This window comes from Tenrec ecaudatus, chromosome 18, assembly GCF_050624435.1.
Source record: "Tenrec ecaudatus isolate mTenEca1 chromosome 18, mTenEca1.hap1, whole genome shotgun sequence".
NCBI lineage: Eukaryota > Metazoa > Chordata > Mammalia > Afrosoricida > Tenrecidae > Tenrec > Tenrec ecaudatus.
Window position 1 is genome coordinate 7,055,056 of NC_134547.1, and position 19,557 is coordinate 7,074,612.

Here is a 19,557-nt window from a genome sequence, read left to right on the forward strand (position 1 = left end):
AAGTCAGGGAGTATTAACTCAAGTGGAGTCTCCACTTATCTCCACAGGGTGATTCCGGGGGACCCTTGGTCTGCGGGGGATCTTTGCAGGTCATTGTGTCCTGTGGTGATGTTCCCTGTGATACCACCAGCAAGCCCGGGGTATACACCAAGGTTTGCCAATACCTCCAGTGGATCAGAGAAACCATGAGAAGGAACTGACCGAGGTGGTCGACGGATGGAACCACAGCAGTACCAGTGGCCGGGTGGCAGCCCTCTCCTGACCTGGGACAGAATCAGACTATCCCCCAAGACCCTGTCCAAGGCTCAGTCTTAGCCAAGGACTTGTCCCTTCTGAGGCCAGAGCTGGTGCTCAAGCTCACCTGTCAAAGCTCTACAATAACAGTGTGTGCATCCAAGTTTCTGTACAGACCTTACTGGCACTTTCTTCTGTGGTTGGAGGGTGATGGGTAGGAGCTAGAGCCTGGACAGGGGAAAGCCAGATGGCAAGGCTACTACCAGCTTACACTGACTGGGTGTTCTGCCTTATACTTTAAAGTGGGTGTTCTTTGACACCCCCTGTTCTGACAGCTAGAAGAGGAGAAAGGGCTTCAGGTAGAGCTTTGGCCCTCCACAACATGACACACTGTGATCTTGAGCAGTGGAGAACCAGTCTCCTCCTCATGAGTAAACTGAGCACCATTTACAAAATAACAATCTGCGGATTATCAAGGGCTCATGAGGGAGGGGGGAGGGAGAAGGGAGGAGAAAGAAAAAAAAAAAAGAGGACCTGGAGCAGATGCCTTAAGTGGAGAGCAAATGCTTTGAGAGTGATTAGGGCAAAGAATGTAGGGATGTGCTTTATACAATTGATGTATGTATATGTGTGGATTGTGATAAGAGTTGTATGAGCCCCTAATAAAATGTAAAAAAGAAAAAAGGAAAAAAATGATTAGAGCAAAGAATGTACAGATGTGCTTTACACAATTGATGTATGTATATGAGTGGATTGTGATAAGAGTTGTATGAGCCCTAAATAAAAAGTTGTAAAAAAAATGAGCACCATGGTAACGTTCACCTCATAGACTTGACAAGAGGCTAAATGAGGGCATGTCATCAATACGGATCAGAAGTCATGTCCCCAAACTCACTGCCATCAAGATGGCTCGAGTCATCAAGACCCTATAGGGCAGAGTCGAAGTGCCCCAGTGGGATTCTGAGACTAAGACTCTTGGCGTGAGTAGAAAGCCTCCTCTCTCTCCTGAAGTGCAGCTGGTGGTTTTGAACTGCAGACTGTTGGGGAGCAGTCCGTGCTTAACACACTGTGCCACCATTGCGCCTGAATCATGCCCCGCACTGGGTACATTGTCTGTGTCTCTAGACTCCCAGTGAATGGACCCAGCACACCAAGATGACCACGACGGACCTCTTGGTCTTCACCAAGTATTTTTGGGCTTCCTGGTGGTGTTCATTGTGACTCATAAGGAACCCAGGGGACGAGAGCAGAACTGCACCACAGGGTGGTCTCATCGGCATGTGTAGCGGGGCTTCTGGGTGATTCCAACCAGCCACCTTCTGGAGGGAAGCAGAGTGTTTAACGGTTTTGCCACCAGCAGCTCTTGGGCATGCCCGTGGTGATGTAGTCAACGGCGTTCTGTCCTCAGCCAGGAGGGGAAAGATCTCATCAGGCTCCTACTAGACAGCAGAGCCTGGACCCCTGTGAGGTGCTCTGAGTACAGTGAATGGCCATGGCCACGGCTACGTGTTGGAACGCTAGAGGTTCACTTCTATCTAGTTCCTGATTCTCTTGGCTGCTGTTGTTTTTTCAGTTAGGGGACAACAAGTCGACTCCAGCCCATAGCAACCCCATGCATGACACGATGACCCACTGCCCGGTCCTGCGCCGTCCTAGCCCTTGTTCCTATACTTGATCCCATGGTTGCAGCCACAGTGTCCGTCCAAAAAAAGAGGTGGTTTTCCTATCTTTTGCTGCCCCTCTAGTTTGCCAGGCATGATGTTTCTTCCCTAGGGACTGGTCTCTCCCGACACCTTTCTAAAGTATATAAGATGAAGTCTCGTCACCTTGGCTGCCAGGGGAGCCAGCCCCGAACAAATCATCACAGGCCCAGCCCGGCAGGCGCAATTGTACAGCGATAAGTAAAGGTCAGAGTAACATCATAGAGAATGAGGGATAGAAGAGAGAGTGGAATAAAGGAGTCAGACACATTTCATGGTAGCATGCTCACCTCAGCTCCTCTTGGTGGTCCACACGCAGATGGGAGCCGGGAGGGCAGGAGAGATGGCGCTTCATTGCTAACCATGGCTTATATGTCTTTAGTGGCTTGCATACCCCTAATTATAGGTAAGGACATAGATCACAGGCAGGGGTTGTACAATAGGCAATACAAGCAGGAGGAGGGGTCTATACAGTGGGCATCAGCCTAACAGGAAGGGAATGAGCAAGGAGTGTACACAAGATAGGAACGGGTGGAAGTAGAGGTATACATGTGACAAGAAAGGCGGACCCTAGATTCATTATGGCAGCCTAACCTTGGTCACCCTTGGGTGGGCTTGACCTGCCTGGGTTCTCCTAGAATGGAATGATCTACTACTGTCCTTATCAGAAGGGAGTGGGCCCTACCTAGAATGGGACAGAGTATAACCCCTGACCTACTTTTGTTGACTCCCAAGTGTACAGTCATTCCCCATTGTAGCAAGCAGCTAAGTTTGGCATCTATTTGGGGGAAACAACTTGGGAGAAATCTGTTTCCCACACTTTGCCTCCATGGATCCCTCTGGTCGTATGTCTCCCCAAGCAGATTGGGTTGTTCTTGTAGCTGCTCATGGTGGTCCTCGATGTCTTTCTCCAGCACCACCGTTCACATGCATGCATTCTTCCGTGGTCTCCCTTATTCAGTGTCCAACTTTCACATGCGTAGGAGGCGGTGGGACAGACCATGGCTTGGGTCGGGCCCCCCTGAGTCCTCAGAGCAAAAGTGTTGGCTTTCAAGACTCTCAAGAGGGCTGGTGCAACAGATGAACTTGACTGTCTGTCTTCAGAGACCCGGAAATGTCAGCTTCAAGGTCATGGAATGTTGATGCATCTGAGCTTGGCTTGGAACTCAATGTGAAACCTCAATCTTTTACGGGAAATGTTCTTGACTCGGACAGGAGGGAACCCCACAGTTTGAAGGACGGCAACATGAGTGTGCAGATCTTGGGAAGGAGGAGTGGGAATCATGGGGACACTGAAAGCGCTCAGGGACACTAGGCTTTGAAAAACTAGGGAACTTCCTCTGGGAGACCCGTGGACTCCATTTATATCTCTGGACATGAGGGGGATAGGATGGTGGGTGACTGGCACCCCAAGATGTTACGATATATAAGTGGAATCCTAGGCTTGGGGAAGGAAGCTCTCATCTGCAGGCACTGGGAGCAGGGAGCTGAGACACTGACATCTTCCCAGTGAGTGGTTCTAGGTCAGAGACTCTCAGAGGTCCACTGCTGCTATCAGGGTGTACTTGGACTTGAGGAGCAAAGGCTTTATATGAAGCTTAGGGATAGCAGACATTGGATAAGGATCAGTGATTTTCCCAATCCTTGGTTTTATTCCCCATCAACCTATACTGGCTGGCACAGGCCCCAGCCCCTGGAACGATGTCCACGGTACCCCAGGGCCCTCAGGACACAGTTGCTCATTCTCTATCCCCCACCCCCGCCCATCCCTTTCCACAGCTTATTGGAGGCTGTCCAGCACCCAGAAGGATGGGCAGAGGCGGGGCCCTGGAAAATGAGGGTTTTTAAAGGCTCCCCAGGGAAGCTCTTCAGCTACAAGCTCTCCACCTGGACACCGCTGTCACCATGTGGTTCCTGGTTCTGTGCACTGCCCTGACCCTGGGGGGCACTGGTGAGACTGGGGGGGGGGGAGAAGGAGAGTGTGTGGGGGTCCTGGTTCTCCTGGGGCTCCTCTCCCCACCCCCCTTAAGTCCTTCCTCTTACCTGCCCCTGCCCTTCCTGCCCACTGTGACCCAGCAACCTTTGCCGCAGGTGCCGTGCCCCACATCCCTCCCCGCATCATTGGAGGCTGGGAGTGTGAAGCGCATTCCCAGCCCTGGCAGGTGGCCGTGTACACGAACAATCAGTATTGGTGTGGGGGCACCTTGATAGACCCCCAGTGGGTGCTTACAGCTGCACACTGTAAAGACACGTGAGTGGGGAGGGCTTGCCTGTGCTCCCACAGAATGGGAGGGGGGACTTTCCCTATCAAAGAATGGGGTGGGAGGCTTTCCCTAGATAGCCACAGGGGATGCTGACACATGAAGGGAGATGCTGACACCAGGGACAGAGAGGGAGGGGGGTGGCTTCGCAGTGCAACCCTCTCATGGCTGCCTGAACCTCTTCTCAGAATCTCCCCTCCCCTCTCTCCTCTCCTCTTTATCCTCTTCTTTCTCTCTCTCTCTAAGTCCCTGGCTCTGTCTCCACCCTGTGATGACGTTTTTGTCTCTAACTCCCTCTCTCTCCACTGTCTCTATCCATCTCCCATCTCTCAGCCACATTCTCTGCCTCAGTCTGTCTGCATCACAACCTCACTCTCAACCCCATCCTGATGGAAGACCACCCCACCCCCACCATCAAGATGAACCCAGGGGCCCCGAGAGAAGGACCATCTGAGGACCCATGGGTGGAGTGAGGGAGGCTCTCCCATCTCTGTCCTAGCTCCACCCTCTGGGACATTCACTACTCCCCAGGGAGACGCTGGGAAAGGCAGGAGTGGGTGGGACCTGGGAGGGAGGGAAGAGGGAGGAGGAAGGGCAAGAGGGAGAGTAAAAGGATGGCAGAGGAGGGACATGGCCATGCTGACCTTGAGCTGAGGGCCAGGCCAGCCTGCTGGGAAAGCAACACAAGCCTGTGTGATCCTCTCCCTCCTTGACCTGCCCCAGCTGCCAGGTCTCTCACCTCAGGTCGCCACCTGGCCTCTCTCCCTCTCTCTCCCTCTCCCCTGGGCCCCTTTCACATTTGGTATGTGTCCTCCTTGTTGTGTCCACTTCCAGCTGTCTATCTTCTGGTTCCCTCCTCCTTCCTCACTTCTCTCTGCACCCCCCATTCCCACTCCCCTCATTCCATCTATGCAAGCTGCCAGCCTTCCCATTCCATTCCCTTGTGACTGTCTGGGTAACAGGACCCGCACTGCCTTTCTGTGACTGTCCTCCTCCTAACCTTTGGTGTCGTCTCTCTCTGTTTCTTTCTCTCTCTCCATCCCACATTCTCCTTGCCCCAGGTCTCTCCCCCCTCTTCTCTTCCCCCTATACCTCCAGCTCAGCTTTCTCCTCCCCCTCTCCTGCCCTCAGCAACTACCAGGTCTGGGCTGGCCGCCACAGCCTCAGAGAGCAAGAAAGCACAGGCCAGTTTTCCGAAGTCGACCTGGAAATCCCCCACCCAGACTACACCATGAGAAACCTGAATTATCCCTTGGCACACAAGGCCTACCAAAGCAATGACCTCATGCTGCTGCGCCTCAAGAGCCCGATGCAGATCACAGCGGCCGTGCAGCCCGCAGCCCTGCCCTCAGAGGACCCTAAAGTGGGGAGCACCTGCCTCGCCTCGGGCTGGGGTGCCACCAATCCAGAAGCCAGTGAGCATGAGACCAAGGGTGCTGAGTGGACGCTGAACTCCTGGACCTGGGCGAGAGGGTGTTGGGGCTCTCCTAAGGGATGGCTGTGGAATGGAAGGGGTGACATGAAGCAGACAAGAGTTTTGGGGTGTTCACCTCCATAGTACCAGGAACCAGGTCCAAATGAGAAAGAGAAAGAATGTATTCTTACACCAACTTATATAGTCTCGGGGCATGCAAGCCCCCCTAATTAGAAGCAACCACATACATAGCAATGTAGGCAGCACCTTCATCTTAAAGGTTTCTGAGTTCACCTAACAGCAGTGCTGGGCGCAGCTATTGGGGAGTGGCTGTCCGCTGAGCAGGGAGGGCAACAGCAACCTGTCTGCTCCTACAGATAAGCTGCCGGCCAGATAGCAATCAGCCAGGTGCTTGTAAGAGGTCCCTTTCAGATAGCACGATTAAGGGAGGATTTTGTGGGGATGATTTTTAATCAAGAGAATGCGACTGGGACTCTTCTCCAACTCACAAATGCCAAGGCTCAGACGTCCAGGTGCGGGTTTTAGGCAACCACTGATGGAGCAGATGTCCAGAACTTTTGGCCCGGAGGGGGTGCCAGATGAGGAACAAGCAGAGTCCCACACAGCCCTGCCTCTCCCTGGCTTCTAGCAAAGAACTCCAGTGAACTGCTATGCGTGGACCTCAAGGTCTTTTCCAATGATGTGTGCGCCAAGGTCTACCCCGAGAATATCATACCGACGATGCTGTGTGCTGGGCAGCTGGATGGCACCAGAAGTACCTGTTCGGTGAGCTGACTCAGCCACACCCAGGACAGGGGGGTGGGGGGAGACCTAAGGGCCAGCTTGGCATCCCTAACTTGGCAGGCTCTGGTCTCCTGTTTCCACTGCTGCCCAGATGTCGCTGCCACCCCCACCGCAGGGTCTCAACTCCCTCCAGGCACCCCGCTAGTCTCACCCCTCCACCCCAGAATTTGTCCTTTCCTCCCTGCACCCCGTGGGTCCGACTGCCTCCCTCAGACCCCGGGGGCGCCGGGAGACAGCCATAGAGAGACCCCTCCTCCCTCAGGGAGCCCCCGTTTGGTGAGGGGCACAGACGCCACCCAGATGTAACACGTGCGCGACGGTGAGCGTGGGGGCGGGGCGGGGGGAGGTGGGCGCTCAGCTGGGGGAGGGGAGGATAAAGGCCCTGAACCGAGAGGGGACCCCACGCAAAGGTGAGCTTCAAATACATGGAGCGGGTTGGGGCGACCCCGGGGAACCCGCACGGCAAGGCCCTGAGTGGAGCGGCCCGGAGTCAGTGAGGAACCGGGAGTCCGGGGGCGGGGACTTGAGAGTCCATCTGAGAGTCTGTTGCGTGGCTACCTTTGAAGCTCGGGGCGTGGTCTGGGCGTGGCCTCGGGAGGTGGAGCAGCGGAGGGGCGGGGCCAAGCGCCTGCAGCACCGGCTCCTAGGGCGAGACCCACAGCGCCCTCTGGCGGCCGGGCGGGGAAGAGGCCGCAGGGGAAAGGGACTGGGCAATGACACTGGGGGCTGGACCAGGGGGGTTTCAGCGAGGGTGCCGGGAAGAGTCTGATTCTGCCGCCCTTTGAGGGAGAGAACCCCAGGCCTGCTGGCGGCTCGCAAAGGGACATTGAGGTGCAGAGATGAGTCATGTGTCCCCCAACTGCTCAACCTGAGAGAGAGCTCAGCATCTCCAAGGGGCACTGGGCACCCCCCACCTACACACCTCCACCCACCCCACGTACCACACACACCGATAGAGTCACATGCACCACCCCCATCCCCTCACACACCCATTCACACTCATCATATCCACCACACACAGGCACACACACTCACATATGCACCCACCGCACACACAGCGCCTAACACACAAGCACATCACACACACAACTTACATACCAGGGCACTCAAACTCTCACCACACGAACTACACACACACACACACACACACACACACACACACACACACACCACATACCAACCACTGGGATCCCTCAGGAGCCCCACTGTGAACCCAGGGGCTTCACCAAATCCGCCCTTCCCCCATGCTCCATCCCCCAGCCAAGGTGCCCGCCCACCCTTCCCAGGTTCCAACAGATCAGCACCAGCCCCTCTGAATGTCTGTCCTCTCCATTCCTCCCACCGTCCCTCCCCCTCTCCCAGCCTTCAGTCTCTGCCCCCTCCTGTCCACTCCCCACCCGACACCAGCAGGACATCCCACACTCAAATCTATCTGGCCTTGTCTGTCCCCTCCTCACAGTCCCTCGGTAGCTCCCCATTCCTCCCCCTAACCCCGATGAGAGAGATTTCCAATGTTGAGTACTTTCCTTGGAGACGGAGAAGGGATCAGAGACAGGGCTTGGCCATACTCCTAGTGACCTGTCTGCAGGACTCTGGCCACTCTCCCCTCCATCAGAATCCCTGCCTAGCTCCTCTGGGCGCCGCACCCTGGAAACACAGGTCTCTTTCCCCAGAGCCAAGCGGTCTCTCTGTGTGACCTGCAAGCCCCGCTCTGAGGTCTGGGGGTCCACGGGCTGACCGTTCTCACTGGCCCCTATGTGCGCCTAGGGTGACTCCGGTGGCCCACTGATCTGCGATGGCATCTTCCAAGGAATCACGTCATGGGGTCCCAAGCCATGCGCCTTCATCGGTAGTCCGGGAGTCTTCACCAGAGTGTTTCCATTCCTGGACTGGATCCACGACACCATGGCGGCCAACCCCTGAGCGCCCTCGCCCCGCCCGTACCCCCATTAAAAGAGAATCTGCAGCAATATCTGGTGTCATTGCCCTTTCTGGACGCGGGGTCCTTAGGCGCTCAGGCTGCACCTGGCTGAAGCCAGGGCCCCCCAAGCTGGCCTCTGGAGACGTGCAGGGGGGACAGGGGACAGCGCAGGAGAGACAGGCTAGCGGAGCAGACAGGCAGGAGGTGCCTCCGTTTTATTGCGGGAGGGACAAGCTAGAAGGAGAGCAGAGAGGTGTTAGAGGAGAGTTAAGACTCACCTCCCAGAGAAGAGGACTGATGCCTAGGACCAAGAGCAGGATGAGATGCTGGGCGGGGCCCAATCCTCCTGAAGTGGAGTGGACATGGAGGCAGGGCGGGGCCTCTAGGTGGAAGGGTTGGGGGAGGGCAGCCTGAGTCTGGAAGGATGGGGGTATGGTTTCATGTGTGTGGCCTGGTGGAGAGGGAAGGGTTTGGGGGCGAAGTCCCACTACACTGGCCAATAGGGGGTGAACTCCTGAGAAGAGCCAGGGGGTGGGCGGGATGAGGGCTCAGTAGGCGGGGCCAGAGCCTTACAGGGAATTTGCAGCTGAGGCCCACTTTTCTGGGAGTGGAGCCTCTAAGGAGGGTCCTCTGGTTGGGAAGGCGGGGTCACAGAACCTGGGAGGCAGCCATGGCCCAGGACCCGGTCAAGGTGATTGTTCAGGCTGCTTCTGAGGAGCTCAGTTTCAGGGAGAGTCAATGGCTCCCTGAGAAGGTTGACGGCTCAGAATCGGGGTTACTGGAGGAGGTCAAGTTTGTGACCTGTTTGGACATTCGCCTGAAGGCCTTCCACCGGAAGTTTACCTGCCACTCCTTCAAAAATGTCCCTTTGCTCCACATGCCCACGTGGTTCAAGTAGGACAGGGCGCCTGTGACAGAGCATGGGACTCCCAGTACCACCAGTCCCAACCCTTCTACCTGGATGACCTGCCCCCTAACCCAACTGCAGCGAATCCAAGGTCCTGCTGGCTCTTCTTCCAGGGCCTGCCTCTCGCCCCATAAGTCCCTGCCTTCTCTTAAGGACACATCTCCTCCTCCTGAGGCGCCATATGTCCCTGGAGGTACCATCCCCTACCCCGGGAGGCTCCTCCTCTTCACCCCAAGGCCCCCACCCTGTCCCCCCAGTCCGGCCTCACCAGCCCACAGCATCATAGCACTGTCCCCCAGCAGAGGTAGAAAGGCACCAGGTAAGACACCGTTGGCTTCGACTGCAATAAGTGACAGTCGATGATGAAGAACGTCAGGCTGAGGAAAATCAGGAACCCTGCACTGGGGATGGGGCCAGAGATGGACAGAAGGGTGGACAGAGGCCCAGGGGCCTCCAGAAGCAGGATAGAGAAACCTAGTCCTTCCATACACACTCACACACCCACAGGCCACAGGCCACAGGAGGAATGAGACCCCGAGAGATGCTCAGAGCCAGGGCCTTGGATGATGGCATCTCCCAGAACCCAAGAAGCCACTGCCCTACCCCCCCACACCCCCTCCCACCCCCCACCTCACCCCCTGCTCACCAATGCTGATGTTGAGGAAACTGAACACCAGGTCGATTTTCGTGAGGCTCATGGCAGCCCCACGTGACAGGCAGACGTGCCCACAAGCTGTACAGACTCCAAACTCAACCCAGATCCCTGCCACCAATGCCACTCCAACTCACGGAGACCCTCAGGACAGGGTAGACTGGCTCCAGGGGGTTTCAGAGACTGGAACTCTTGGTGGGAGTAGAAAGCCCCGCCTCTCTCCAGAGGAGCGATTGGAGGTTTCAAACCGGTGATCTTGAGGTTAGCAGTCCGATGCTTAGCCAGTACGCTACCAGGGCTCCTAGAGAGGCCCTGGCACAGTTTCCCCCATCACCCCAGGGCCGTCTGTCAACCCAGCAGGTCCACCCACAGCAGAGCCTGGCTGGTCTGCGCTGGGCTGGGTGCTCAGCTTTCCTGTGATGAGCAAGTGCCCATGGGTTTGGGGGCGGGGGGGGGCGGGGGTTGGGGTTGAGCTCTCAGGGGACAGATAGGAGGCGGGGACTCAGGGAGCAGTGGCCACTCAGTCAAGGTCACCTTGGTGGAGGGGACTCCGGACACCACGCTGAGTCACAGGAGGTGGAATCCCTACCGCCAGCCCGCTCAGTGTCTCTCTCTGTGCCTGCTTGTCTGCTCAGCTAACTGGCCGCCTCTGCCCCTCTCCAGCTTGGGCTGGCCTGGTGCAGCCTCTGTAGCCACCCTTGCACTTCTTTCCTTTGTGAATCCCTCTCCACCACATCCCTCCTCCTGCCACCACCTTCTTTGGGACTGGTCCTAGCTCCCAGCCATGCGGATGGAGCATGAACACTGGGTCAGGCGAAGGCGAAATGATCCGGTGTGTGTGTGTGTGTCGTGGAGGAGTAGCCACACTGTCCATCACCTTCTCCATAGTGCAGTAGTGTTTGTGTGCGTGTGTGTGTTTTTCCTGGAGGAGGAGAAGCCACACTGTCCGTGTCCTTGTCCATAGTGCAGTAGTGTTTGTGCACATGTGAGTGTGTGTGTGTGTCCTGGAGGAGGAGAAGCCACACTCTCCGTGTCCTTGTCCATAGTGCAGTAGTGTTTTTGTGCGTGTGTGTGCTCGCAAGGCCTTGGGTATCCACATCCTCCTCACACCTGTGACCAGGGCGTCCCCAAATGTGGTGCCCCATGGGGTGAGGGAGCTTGTTGAGGGGTGCTGTTGTTGTTTTTGATGCATAGCCACCCTCTGTGACCATGCAGCTGGGTGGTCTGGTTCCTAGGCGTGCTTTCCAGAAGGAACCAAGGGGGGGTCCGTGAAGCCGATTGGCAGCTGCGCGCTAGGTGGGTGGGAAGATACCAGATATTTCCATGAAGAGGGCTGGCAACCATGGCAATCCCAGGAAACGATTCTGTCCTGTCCTCTAGGCTCGCCATGCGTCGGAATGGATTCACTGCAGTGGGTGCAGCAGGTCAGGACGCTGCTGCTAACTGCAAGGTCGGGGGATCAAACCACTCTGGGGTTGTTCCACAGGTAAAAGAGCTGGCCTAGCCGCTACCGTAAAGTGGATTGTCCAGATTAAGACCCCTATGGAGCAATTCTTCTCTGTCACTCAGGCACCCTGTGAGTTTGGAATGGACGTCACCCCCCTAACTCATCAGGGACATGATGTATGAGAGGGGGCTTCAAAAAGTTCTTGGACTGTGACGGAAAATCCCATGATCTTGCTAGAGCACCACAATTTGAATGGTCCTGTGGGTGGGGGAAAGAGCCTTTATTGGTGCCCGGGACTAGGCGTTGGGTTCACTGAGATGGTGGTTCCACCCCCTTACCCCTCCACCCAATACACACAGTCTCTCAGGAGGAAGACAGAGCTGTCACTGCCACAAAGATGTACAGCCCCACAGGCTGGTTAGGAGTTGGAATTGACTCGATGGCCATGGGCTTGGCATGGGGTTTCTACACGTACACATCGCCATCCAGTCCTATAGAGGGCATCGGAGGCGAAATTTCTAGGGGGGGGCAGGCGCCCCAGGTTGTCCCCTGAGGGGCAGGGGAGTGAACAACTAGGGGGTTTGACTGCTGGGGGGTAAGCATTGGGCATTATGCCACAGCACCACAACGGTTCCTTGTGTGTGTATGATATATTTCATAATGATATAAAATATAGCTATAATAAGATTAAATATATAACCATATATAGTTATATATTTTACATTATAATTTTAGGTTTATATTAGTATATTATACACATGTAATTTAAAATGTTAACTTAAAAGTTTATATATTTTAAAATATTGAGATATACTATATTGCTATATTACAATATATACAGATTTTATATAATATATAAGTGATATGAAATATTATAATAATGTAAAATGTTAAAACTTTATAAAGTTCCCATGTGGCTTAAACAGGTAAGCATCTGACTACAAGCCAAGAGTTTGGCAGGTGGGACCCATCCACAGGTGCCTCAGAAGACCTGCCTGATGGTCGGCCTGAAAACCCAATGCAAGCAGATTTACTCAGTAACATATAAGCGCCCCTGCCCCAGGCCCTGAAAGAACTCAATGGCATCTAACAACCACAACGTACACACTCTACTGGGGGGCAGAGGGAGCTTCCCAGGGTCTCTGGATATTTTCCATGATCTTTCATGGCATTTTCTCACATTTCGGTAGCCCCCTTTCTGGGCACTATAGATCCATAACCCATAGTGATTAATATACATACATGTATGCACTCCAGTGGAATCCTTACAACACCATGTTACAGATGAGAAAGCAGAGGCACAGAGAATTCAAATCATTTGCTCTGAGTCTCTCACCGCAAGCGTGTCTGAAGTCAGGGGCGCCACGGTGGATGGAGACCTGACACTGCAGAGATGGATCTGCATGTCTTTGGAGGACTGAGTGTAAAAGGTGGGGGTGGGGGGTAATGGCTCTGGCCTGCGTGTCTGTATTGCAGACTCCAGGTTGTACATCCAGGTCCTGTGTGCAAGTGTATGACCCTAGATGTCAGGACCGTACTGGACACTAGGATTGTAGGTGTGAGCTTCTATATCGAAATGCGTCTGAGAGTTCCCACGCCTTACTGTCTCTGTGCACAGGGACATCTGTCCTGTGACCCTTGAAGCGGCAACCCTCACACATGCATGTGAACTCGGCACTAAGGGCACTGCCCACACCCGTGCCTCAGCGTGAAGACCCACTTGGGCATTTGTGGGCAAGGATACCCGTGACCTTGCATGGCTACACCCATCCTCATAGGTCACCCTGCATTTGGCTGACTTGTCTAGGTTCTGGGGCCAAGACCACATGGTGTGGAGATCGAGTGACCACATTCTTTGACATCTGTGACAGGCTGGTTAAGTCAAATGACTGGTGCCAACTGATCACTTGTCTGAACCTGTACCCAGTGTTCCTGACTCCACCCCCAGCACAGGGGACAGTTCAACCTTGGTCCTTGCTGTCACCACCACCCCCGACTCTCTCTCAGGGTCCACAGGAAAAGAGGTTGGGGTGGGGGACTAGGCAGGAAGCTCTGCAGAAGAAGAAGCAGCACTTGTACAAGTCAGAGGGCAGTTCTTGAAAAACCATTGGGGAGACCTGGGACATTGGAGGGAAGTTCTAAGTGAAGAACTAGTCGAAAGGACGGGGCACAGGCGCAGGGCAAGGGGTGAGGGAAAGACCCCTGTCCTCAGGGACACCGTCCCCACCCCTGTCTTCCCTTCCAGGGGCCCAGGACAGTGAGAATTTCCTGAAGGGGGAGCAGTGAGAACCCCACTCCTGTCTTGGACTGTGATGTATGCCAGGAATAGGTCTGGGGATCAACTGGAAAGCACGGTTAGGCTGGATAGTTGAGGGTCCAGTTGGATAGGGTTTGGGCTGAGTTATCTGGGGGTTGAGGGTGAGCATGAGGAGTTTGAATGGGAAAGAGATGGGTTGAGGTTGCCCAGGATCGATTTGGGTAGCAGCAGTTCTCAACCTGTGGGTCGAGATCCTTTGGGGGTTGAACGACTCTTTCACAGGGCTCCCCTGAGTCCTGAGAGCAACAGTGTTGGCTTTCAAGACTCTCGTGAGGGCTGGTGCAACAGATGGACTTGACTGTCTGTCTTCAGAGACCCGGAATTGTCAGCTTCAAGGTCATGGAATGTTGATGCACCTGACCTTGGTTTGGAACTCAATGTGAAACCTCAATCTTTTACAGGAAATGTTCTTGACCCGAACGGGTAGGGAACTCCACAGTTTGAAGGACGGCAACATGAGTGTGCAGATCTAGGGAAGGAGGAGTGGGAATCACGGGGACACTGAAAGCGTTCAGAGGACACTAGGCTTTGAAAAACTAGGGAGACCCGTGGACTCCATTTATATCTCTGGATGTGAGGGGGACAGGATGGTAGGTGACTGGCACCCCAAGACGTTATGATACGTAAGTGGAATCCTAGGCTTGGGGAAGGAAACTCTCATCTTCAGGCACCGGGAGCAGGGAGCTGAAGCTCTGACATCTTCCCTGTGAGTGGTTCTAGGTCAGAGACTCTCAGAGGTCCACTTCTGCTATCAGGGTGCACTTGGACTTGTGGAGCAAAGGCTTTACATGAGGCTTAGGCAAAGCAGACATTGGATCAGCATCAGCGTTTCTCCCAATCCTTGTTTTTATTCCCCATCAACCTCTACTGGCTGGCACAGGCCCCAGCCTCTGGGACGATGTCCATGGTACCCCAGGGCCCTCAGGACACAGTTGCTAGTTCTCCCCCACCCCTGCCCCTCCTTTCCACAGCTGATGGGATGCTGTCCAGCCCCCAGAAGGAAGGGCAGGGGTGGGGCCATGGACAATGAGGGTTTTTAAAGGCTCCTCAGGGAGGCTCTTCAGCTACAGGCTCTCCACCTGGACACTGCTGTCACCATGTGGTTCCTGGTTCTGTGCACTGCCCTGACCCTGTGGGGCACTGGTGAGACCTGGGGGAGATGAGGGAGAGTGAGGGGGTCCTGGTTCTCCTGGGGCTACTCTCCCCACCCCCCTTAAGTCCTTCTTCTTACCCTGCCCCTGCCCTTCCTGCCCACTGTGACCCCCGCACCCTTTGCCGCAGGTGCCGTGCCCCACATCCCTCCACGCATCATTGGAGGCTGGGAGTGTGAAGCTCATTCCCAGCCCTGGCAGGTGGCCGTGTACACGAACAATCGGTATTGGTGTGGGGGCACCTTGATAGACCCCCAGTGGGTGCTTACAGCCGCGCACTGTAAAGTCACGTGAGTGGGGGAGGGCTTTCCCTAGATAGCCACAGGGGATGCTGATACATGAAGGGAGATGCTGACACCAGGGACAGAGAGGGAGGGGGGTGGCTTCCCAGCGCAACCCTGTCCTGGCTGCCTGAACCTCTTCTCAGAATCTCCCCTCCCCTCTCTCCTCTCCTCTTTATCCTCTTCTTTCTCTCTCTCTCTAAGTCCCTGGCTCTGTCTCCACCCTGTGATGACATTTGGGACTCTAGCTCCCTCTCTCTCCACTGTCTCTATCCATCTCCAGTCTCTCTGCCACCTTCTCTGCCTCCTCAATCTGTCTGCATCACAACCTCACTCTCAAACCCATCCTGATGGAAGAGCACCCCCACCCCCACCATCAAGATGAACCCAGGGGACCCCGAGAGAAGGACCATCTGAGGACCCATGGGTGGAGTGAGGGAGGCTCTCCCATCTCTGTCCTGGCTCCACCCTCTGGGACATTCACTACTCCCCAGGGAGATGCTGGGAAAGGCAGGAGTGGGTGGGACCTGGGAGGGAGGGAAGAGGGAGGAGGAACACCAAGAGGGAGAGAAAAAGGATGGCAGGGGAGGGACATGGCCATGCTGACCTTGAGCTGAGGGCCAGGCCAGCCTGCTGGGAAAGCAACACAAGCATGTAGGATCCTCTCCCTTCTTGACCTGCCCCAGCTGCCAGGTCTCTCACCTCAGGTCGCCACCTGGCCTCTCTACCTCTTTCTCCCTCTCCCCTGGGCCCCTTTCCCATTTGGTATGTGTCCTCCTTGTTGTGTCCACTTCCAGCTGTCTATCTTCTGGTTCCCTCCTCTTTCCTCACTTCTCTCTGCACCCCCCATTCCCACTCCCCTTATTCAATCTATGCAAGCTGCCAGCCTTCCCATTCCATTCCCTTGTGATTATCTGGGTCTCCAGACAACCTGTGACTGTCTTCCTCCTAGCCTTTGTTGTGGTCTCTCTCTCTCTCTCTCCATCCCCCATTCTCCTTGCCCCATGTCTGTCCCCCCTCTTCTCTTCCCCCTATACCTCCAGCTCAACTCCCTCCCCCCCCTCTCCTGCCCTCAGCAACTACCAGGTCTGGGCTGGCCGCCACAGCCTCAGAGAACAAGAAAGCACAGGCCAGTTTTCCGAAGTCGACCTGGAAATCCCCCACCCAGACTACACCATGAGAAACCTGAATTATCCCTTGGCACACAAGGCCTACCAAAGCAATGACCTCATGCTGCTGCGCCTCAAGAGCCCGATGCAGATCACAGCAGCCGTGCAGCCTGCGGTCCTGCCCTCCCAGGACCCTGAAGTGGGGAGCACCTGCCTCGCCTCAGGCTGGGGTGCCACCAATCCAGAAGGCAGTGAGCATGAGACCAAGGGTGCTGAGTGGACGCTGAACTCCTGGACCTGGGCGAGAGGGTGTTGGGGCTGTCCTAAGGGATGGTTGTGGAATTGAAGGGGTGACATGAAGAGCAGACAAAAGCTTTTGGGTGCTTACCTCCATAGTACCAGGAACCAAGTCCAAATGAGAAAGAGAAAGAATGTATTCTTACACCAACTTATATAGTCTCGGGGCATGCAAGCCATCCTAATTAGAAGCAACCACATACATAGCAAAGTAGGCAGCACCTTCATCGTAAAGGTTCCTGAGTTCACCTAACAGCAGTGCTGGGGGCAGGTAAGGGGAGTGACTGTCCGCTGAGCAGGGAGGGCAACAGCAACCTGTCTGCTCCTACAGATAAGCTGCCGGCCAGATAGCAATCAGCCAGGTGCTTGTAAGAGGTCCCTTTCAGATAGCACGATTAAGGGAGGATTTTGTGGGGATGATTTTTAATCAAGAGAATGCGACTGGGACTCTTCAACTCACAAATGCAAAGGCTGAGGCAGGGGCTGAGACGTCTAGGTGCAGGTTTTGGTCAAACACTGATGGATCAGATGTCTAGAACTTTTGGCCCGGAGGGGGTGCCAGATGAGGAACAAGCAGAGTCCCACACAGCCCTGCCTCTCCCTGGCTTCTAGCAAAGAACTCCAGTGAACTGCTATGCGTGGACCTCAAGGTCTTTTCCAATGACATGTGCGCCAAGGTGTACCCCAAGAATATCATACCGACGATGCTGTGTGCTGGGCAGCTGGATGGCACCAGAGACACCTGTTCGGTGAGCTGACTCAGCCACACCCAGGACAGGGGGATGGGGGGAGACCTAGGGGCAAAGTTGGGATCCCTAACTTAGCAGGCTCTGGTCTCCTGTCTCCACTGCTGCCCAGACGTCTATGCCACCCCCACCTCAGGGTGTCAACTCCCTCCAGGCACCCCGCGAGTCTCACCCCTCTACACTCATCCTTTCCTCCCCGCACCCCGTGGGGCCGACAGCCTACCTCAGACCCAGGGGGGCGCCAGGAGGCAGTCATAGAGAGCCCCCTCCTCCCTCAGGGAGCCCCACTTCTGGTTAGGGGCCCAGCGGCCACCCAGAAGTAACAAGTCCGTGACCATGAGTGTGGGGGCAGGGCGGGGGGAGGTGGGCGCTCAGAGAGCTGGGGGAGGGGAGGATAAAGGGCCTGAACAAGAGGGGACCCCCATGCAAAGGTGAGCTTCAAATACCGTAGCGGGTGGGGGCGACCCCGGGGAACCCGCACGGCAAGGCCCTGAGTGGAGCGGCCTGGAGTCAGTGAGGAACCGGGAGTCCGGGGGCGGGGACTTGAGAGGCCATCTGTGAGTCTGGTGGCGCAGCTCCCAAGGCAGCTCGGGGCGTGGTCTGGGCGTGGCCTCGGGAGGAGGAGCAGCGGAGGGGCGGGGCCGAGCGCCTGCAGCACCGGCTCCGAGGGCGGGACTCACAGCGCCCTCTGGCGGCCGGGCGGGGAAGAGGCCGCAGGGGAAAGGGACTGGGCAATGACACTGGGGGCTGGACCAGGGGGGCGCCAGCGGGGGTGCCGGGAAGAGTCTGATTCTGCCGGCCTTTGAGGGAGAGAACCCCAGGCCTGCTGGCTGCTCCCAAAGGGACATTGAGGAGCGGAGATGAGTCAAGTGTCCCCCAAGTGCTCAACCTGAGAGAGAGCTCAGCATCTCCAAGGGGCACTGGGCACCGCCCACCTACACACCTGCACCCACCCCACGTACCACACACGCCGATAGAGTCACATGCACCACCTCCATCCCCTCACACACCCATTCACACTCATCATATCCACCACACACAGGCACACACAAGTAGACACTCACACATACACCAGACAAACACACTCACATATGCACCCACAGCACACACAGAGCCTAACACACATACACATCACACACACAACACACATACCAGGGCACTCACAAACTCTCAGCACACCAACTACACACACAAACACACACACCACATACCAACCACTGGGATCCCTCAGGAGCCCCCTGTGAACCCAGGGGCTTCACCAAATCCGCCCTTCCCCCATGCTCCATCCCCTAGCTAAGGTGTCTGCTCACCCTTCCCCAGTTCCAACAGATCAGCACCACCCCCTCTGAATGTCTGTCCTCTCTTTTCCTCCCACCGTCCCTCTCCCTCTCCCAGCCTTCAGTCTCTGCCCCCCTGTCCACCCCCCACCCGACACCAGCAGGGCATCCCACACTCAGATCTGGCCTTGTCTGTCCCCTCCTCAGAGTCCCTCGGTAGCTCCCCATTCCTCCCCCTAAGCCCGATGAGAATGGTGTCCAATGATGAGGACTTTCCTTGGAGACGGAGAAGGGATTGGAGACAGGGCTTGGCCATATTCCTAGTGACCTGTCTGCAGGACTTCAACCACTGTCCCCTCCATCAGGATCCCCGCCTAGCTCCTCTGGGCGACGGACCCTGGAAACACGGGTCTCTTTCCCCAGAGCCGAGCGGTCTCTCTGTGTGACCTGCAAGCCTCGCTCTGAGGTCTGGGGGTCCACAGGCTGACCGTTCTCACTGGCCCCTATGTGTGCCTAGGGTGACTCAGGTGGCTCACTGATCTGCGATGGCGTCTTCCAAGGAATCACGTCATGGGGTCCCCACACATGCGTCGTCGTCGGCAAGCCGGGCGTCTTCACCAGAGTGTTTTCATTCCTGGACTGGATCCACGACACCATGGCGGCCAACCCCTGAGCGCCCTCGCCCCGCCCGTACCCCCATTAAAAGAGAATCTGCAGCAATATCTGGTGTCATTGCCCTTTCTGGACGCGGGGTCCTTAGGAGCTCAGGCTGTACCTGGCTGAAGCCAGGGGCCCCCAAGCTGGCCTATGGAGACGTGCAGGCGGGACAGGGGACAGGGCAGGAGGGACAGGCTGGGCGAAGAGATGGGCAGGATGTGCCTCCGTTTTATTGCGGGAGGGGAAAGCCAGCAGGAGAGCAGAGAGGAGGTATACAAGAGTCAAGACTTACCTCCCAGAGAAGGGGACTCATTCAGGGGACCACAGGCAGCATGGGATGCTGGGCGGGGCCCAGTCTTCCTGGAAGTGCAGTGGACATGGA

General features: G+C 55.9%; 2 protein-coding genes across 2 annotated transcripts; both read left to right on the plus strand.

Annotated features, from left to right (window-relative positions):
* The first annotated feature begins 3,839 nt into the window (after positions 1 to 3,839).
* Positions 3,840 to 8,336, plus strand: LOC142432656 (kallikrein-1-like). The gene is made up of 5 exons (XM_075537874.1): positions 3,840 to 3,885; positions 4,026 to 4,185; positions 5,327 to 5,610; positions 6,259 to 6,395; positions 8,181 to 8,336. Exons 1-5 carry the CDS (start codon positions 3,840 to 3,842, stop codon positions 8,334 to 8,336), a joined length of 783 nt encoding a protein of 260 aa, XP_075393989.1.
* A 6,418-nt stretch (positions 8,337 to 14,754) lies between these two features.
* On the plus strand, positions 14,755 to 19,191 carry LOC142432660 (kallikrein-1-like). Its single transcript, XM_075537883.1, has 5 exons — positions 14,755 to 14,800; positions 14,939 to 15,098; positions 16,166 to 16,449; positions 17,108 to 17,244; positions 19,036 to 19,191. Exons 1-5 carry the CDS (start codon positions 14,755 to 14,757, stop codon positions 19,189 to 19,191), a joined length of 783 nt encoding a protein of 260 aa, XP_075393998.1.
* The last annotated feature ends 366 nt before the right edge of the window (positions 19,192 to 19,557 follow it).

Coding starts and splice junctions, on each gene's coding strand:
- LOC142432656 (XM_075537874.1), top strand. CDS start 3,840: ATGTGGTTCCTGGTTCTGTGCACTGCCCTGACCCTGGGGGGCACTG. Junction 3,886..4,025: donor CCTGACCCTGGGGGGCACTG/GTGAGACTGGGG, acceptor CCTTTGCCGCAG/GTGCCGTGCCCCACATCCCT. Junction 6,396..8,180: donor GCACCAGAAGTACCTGTTCG/GTGAGCTGACTC, acceptor ATGTGCGCCTAG/GGTGACTCCGGTGGCCCACT.
- LOC142432660 (XM_075537883.1), top strand. CDS start 14,755: ATGTGGTTCCTGGTTCTGTGCACTGCCCTGACCCTGTGGGGCACTG. Junction 15,099..16,165: donor GCCGCGCACTGTAAAGTCAC/GTGAGTGGGGGA, acceptor TCCTGCCCTCAG/CAACTACCAGGTCTGGGCTG. Junction 16,450..17,107: donor TGCCACCAATCCAGAAGGCA/GTGAGCATGAGA, acceptor CCTGGCTTCTAG/CAAAGAACTCCAGTGAACTG.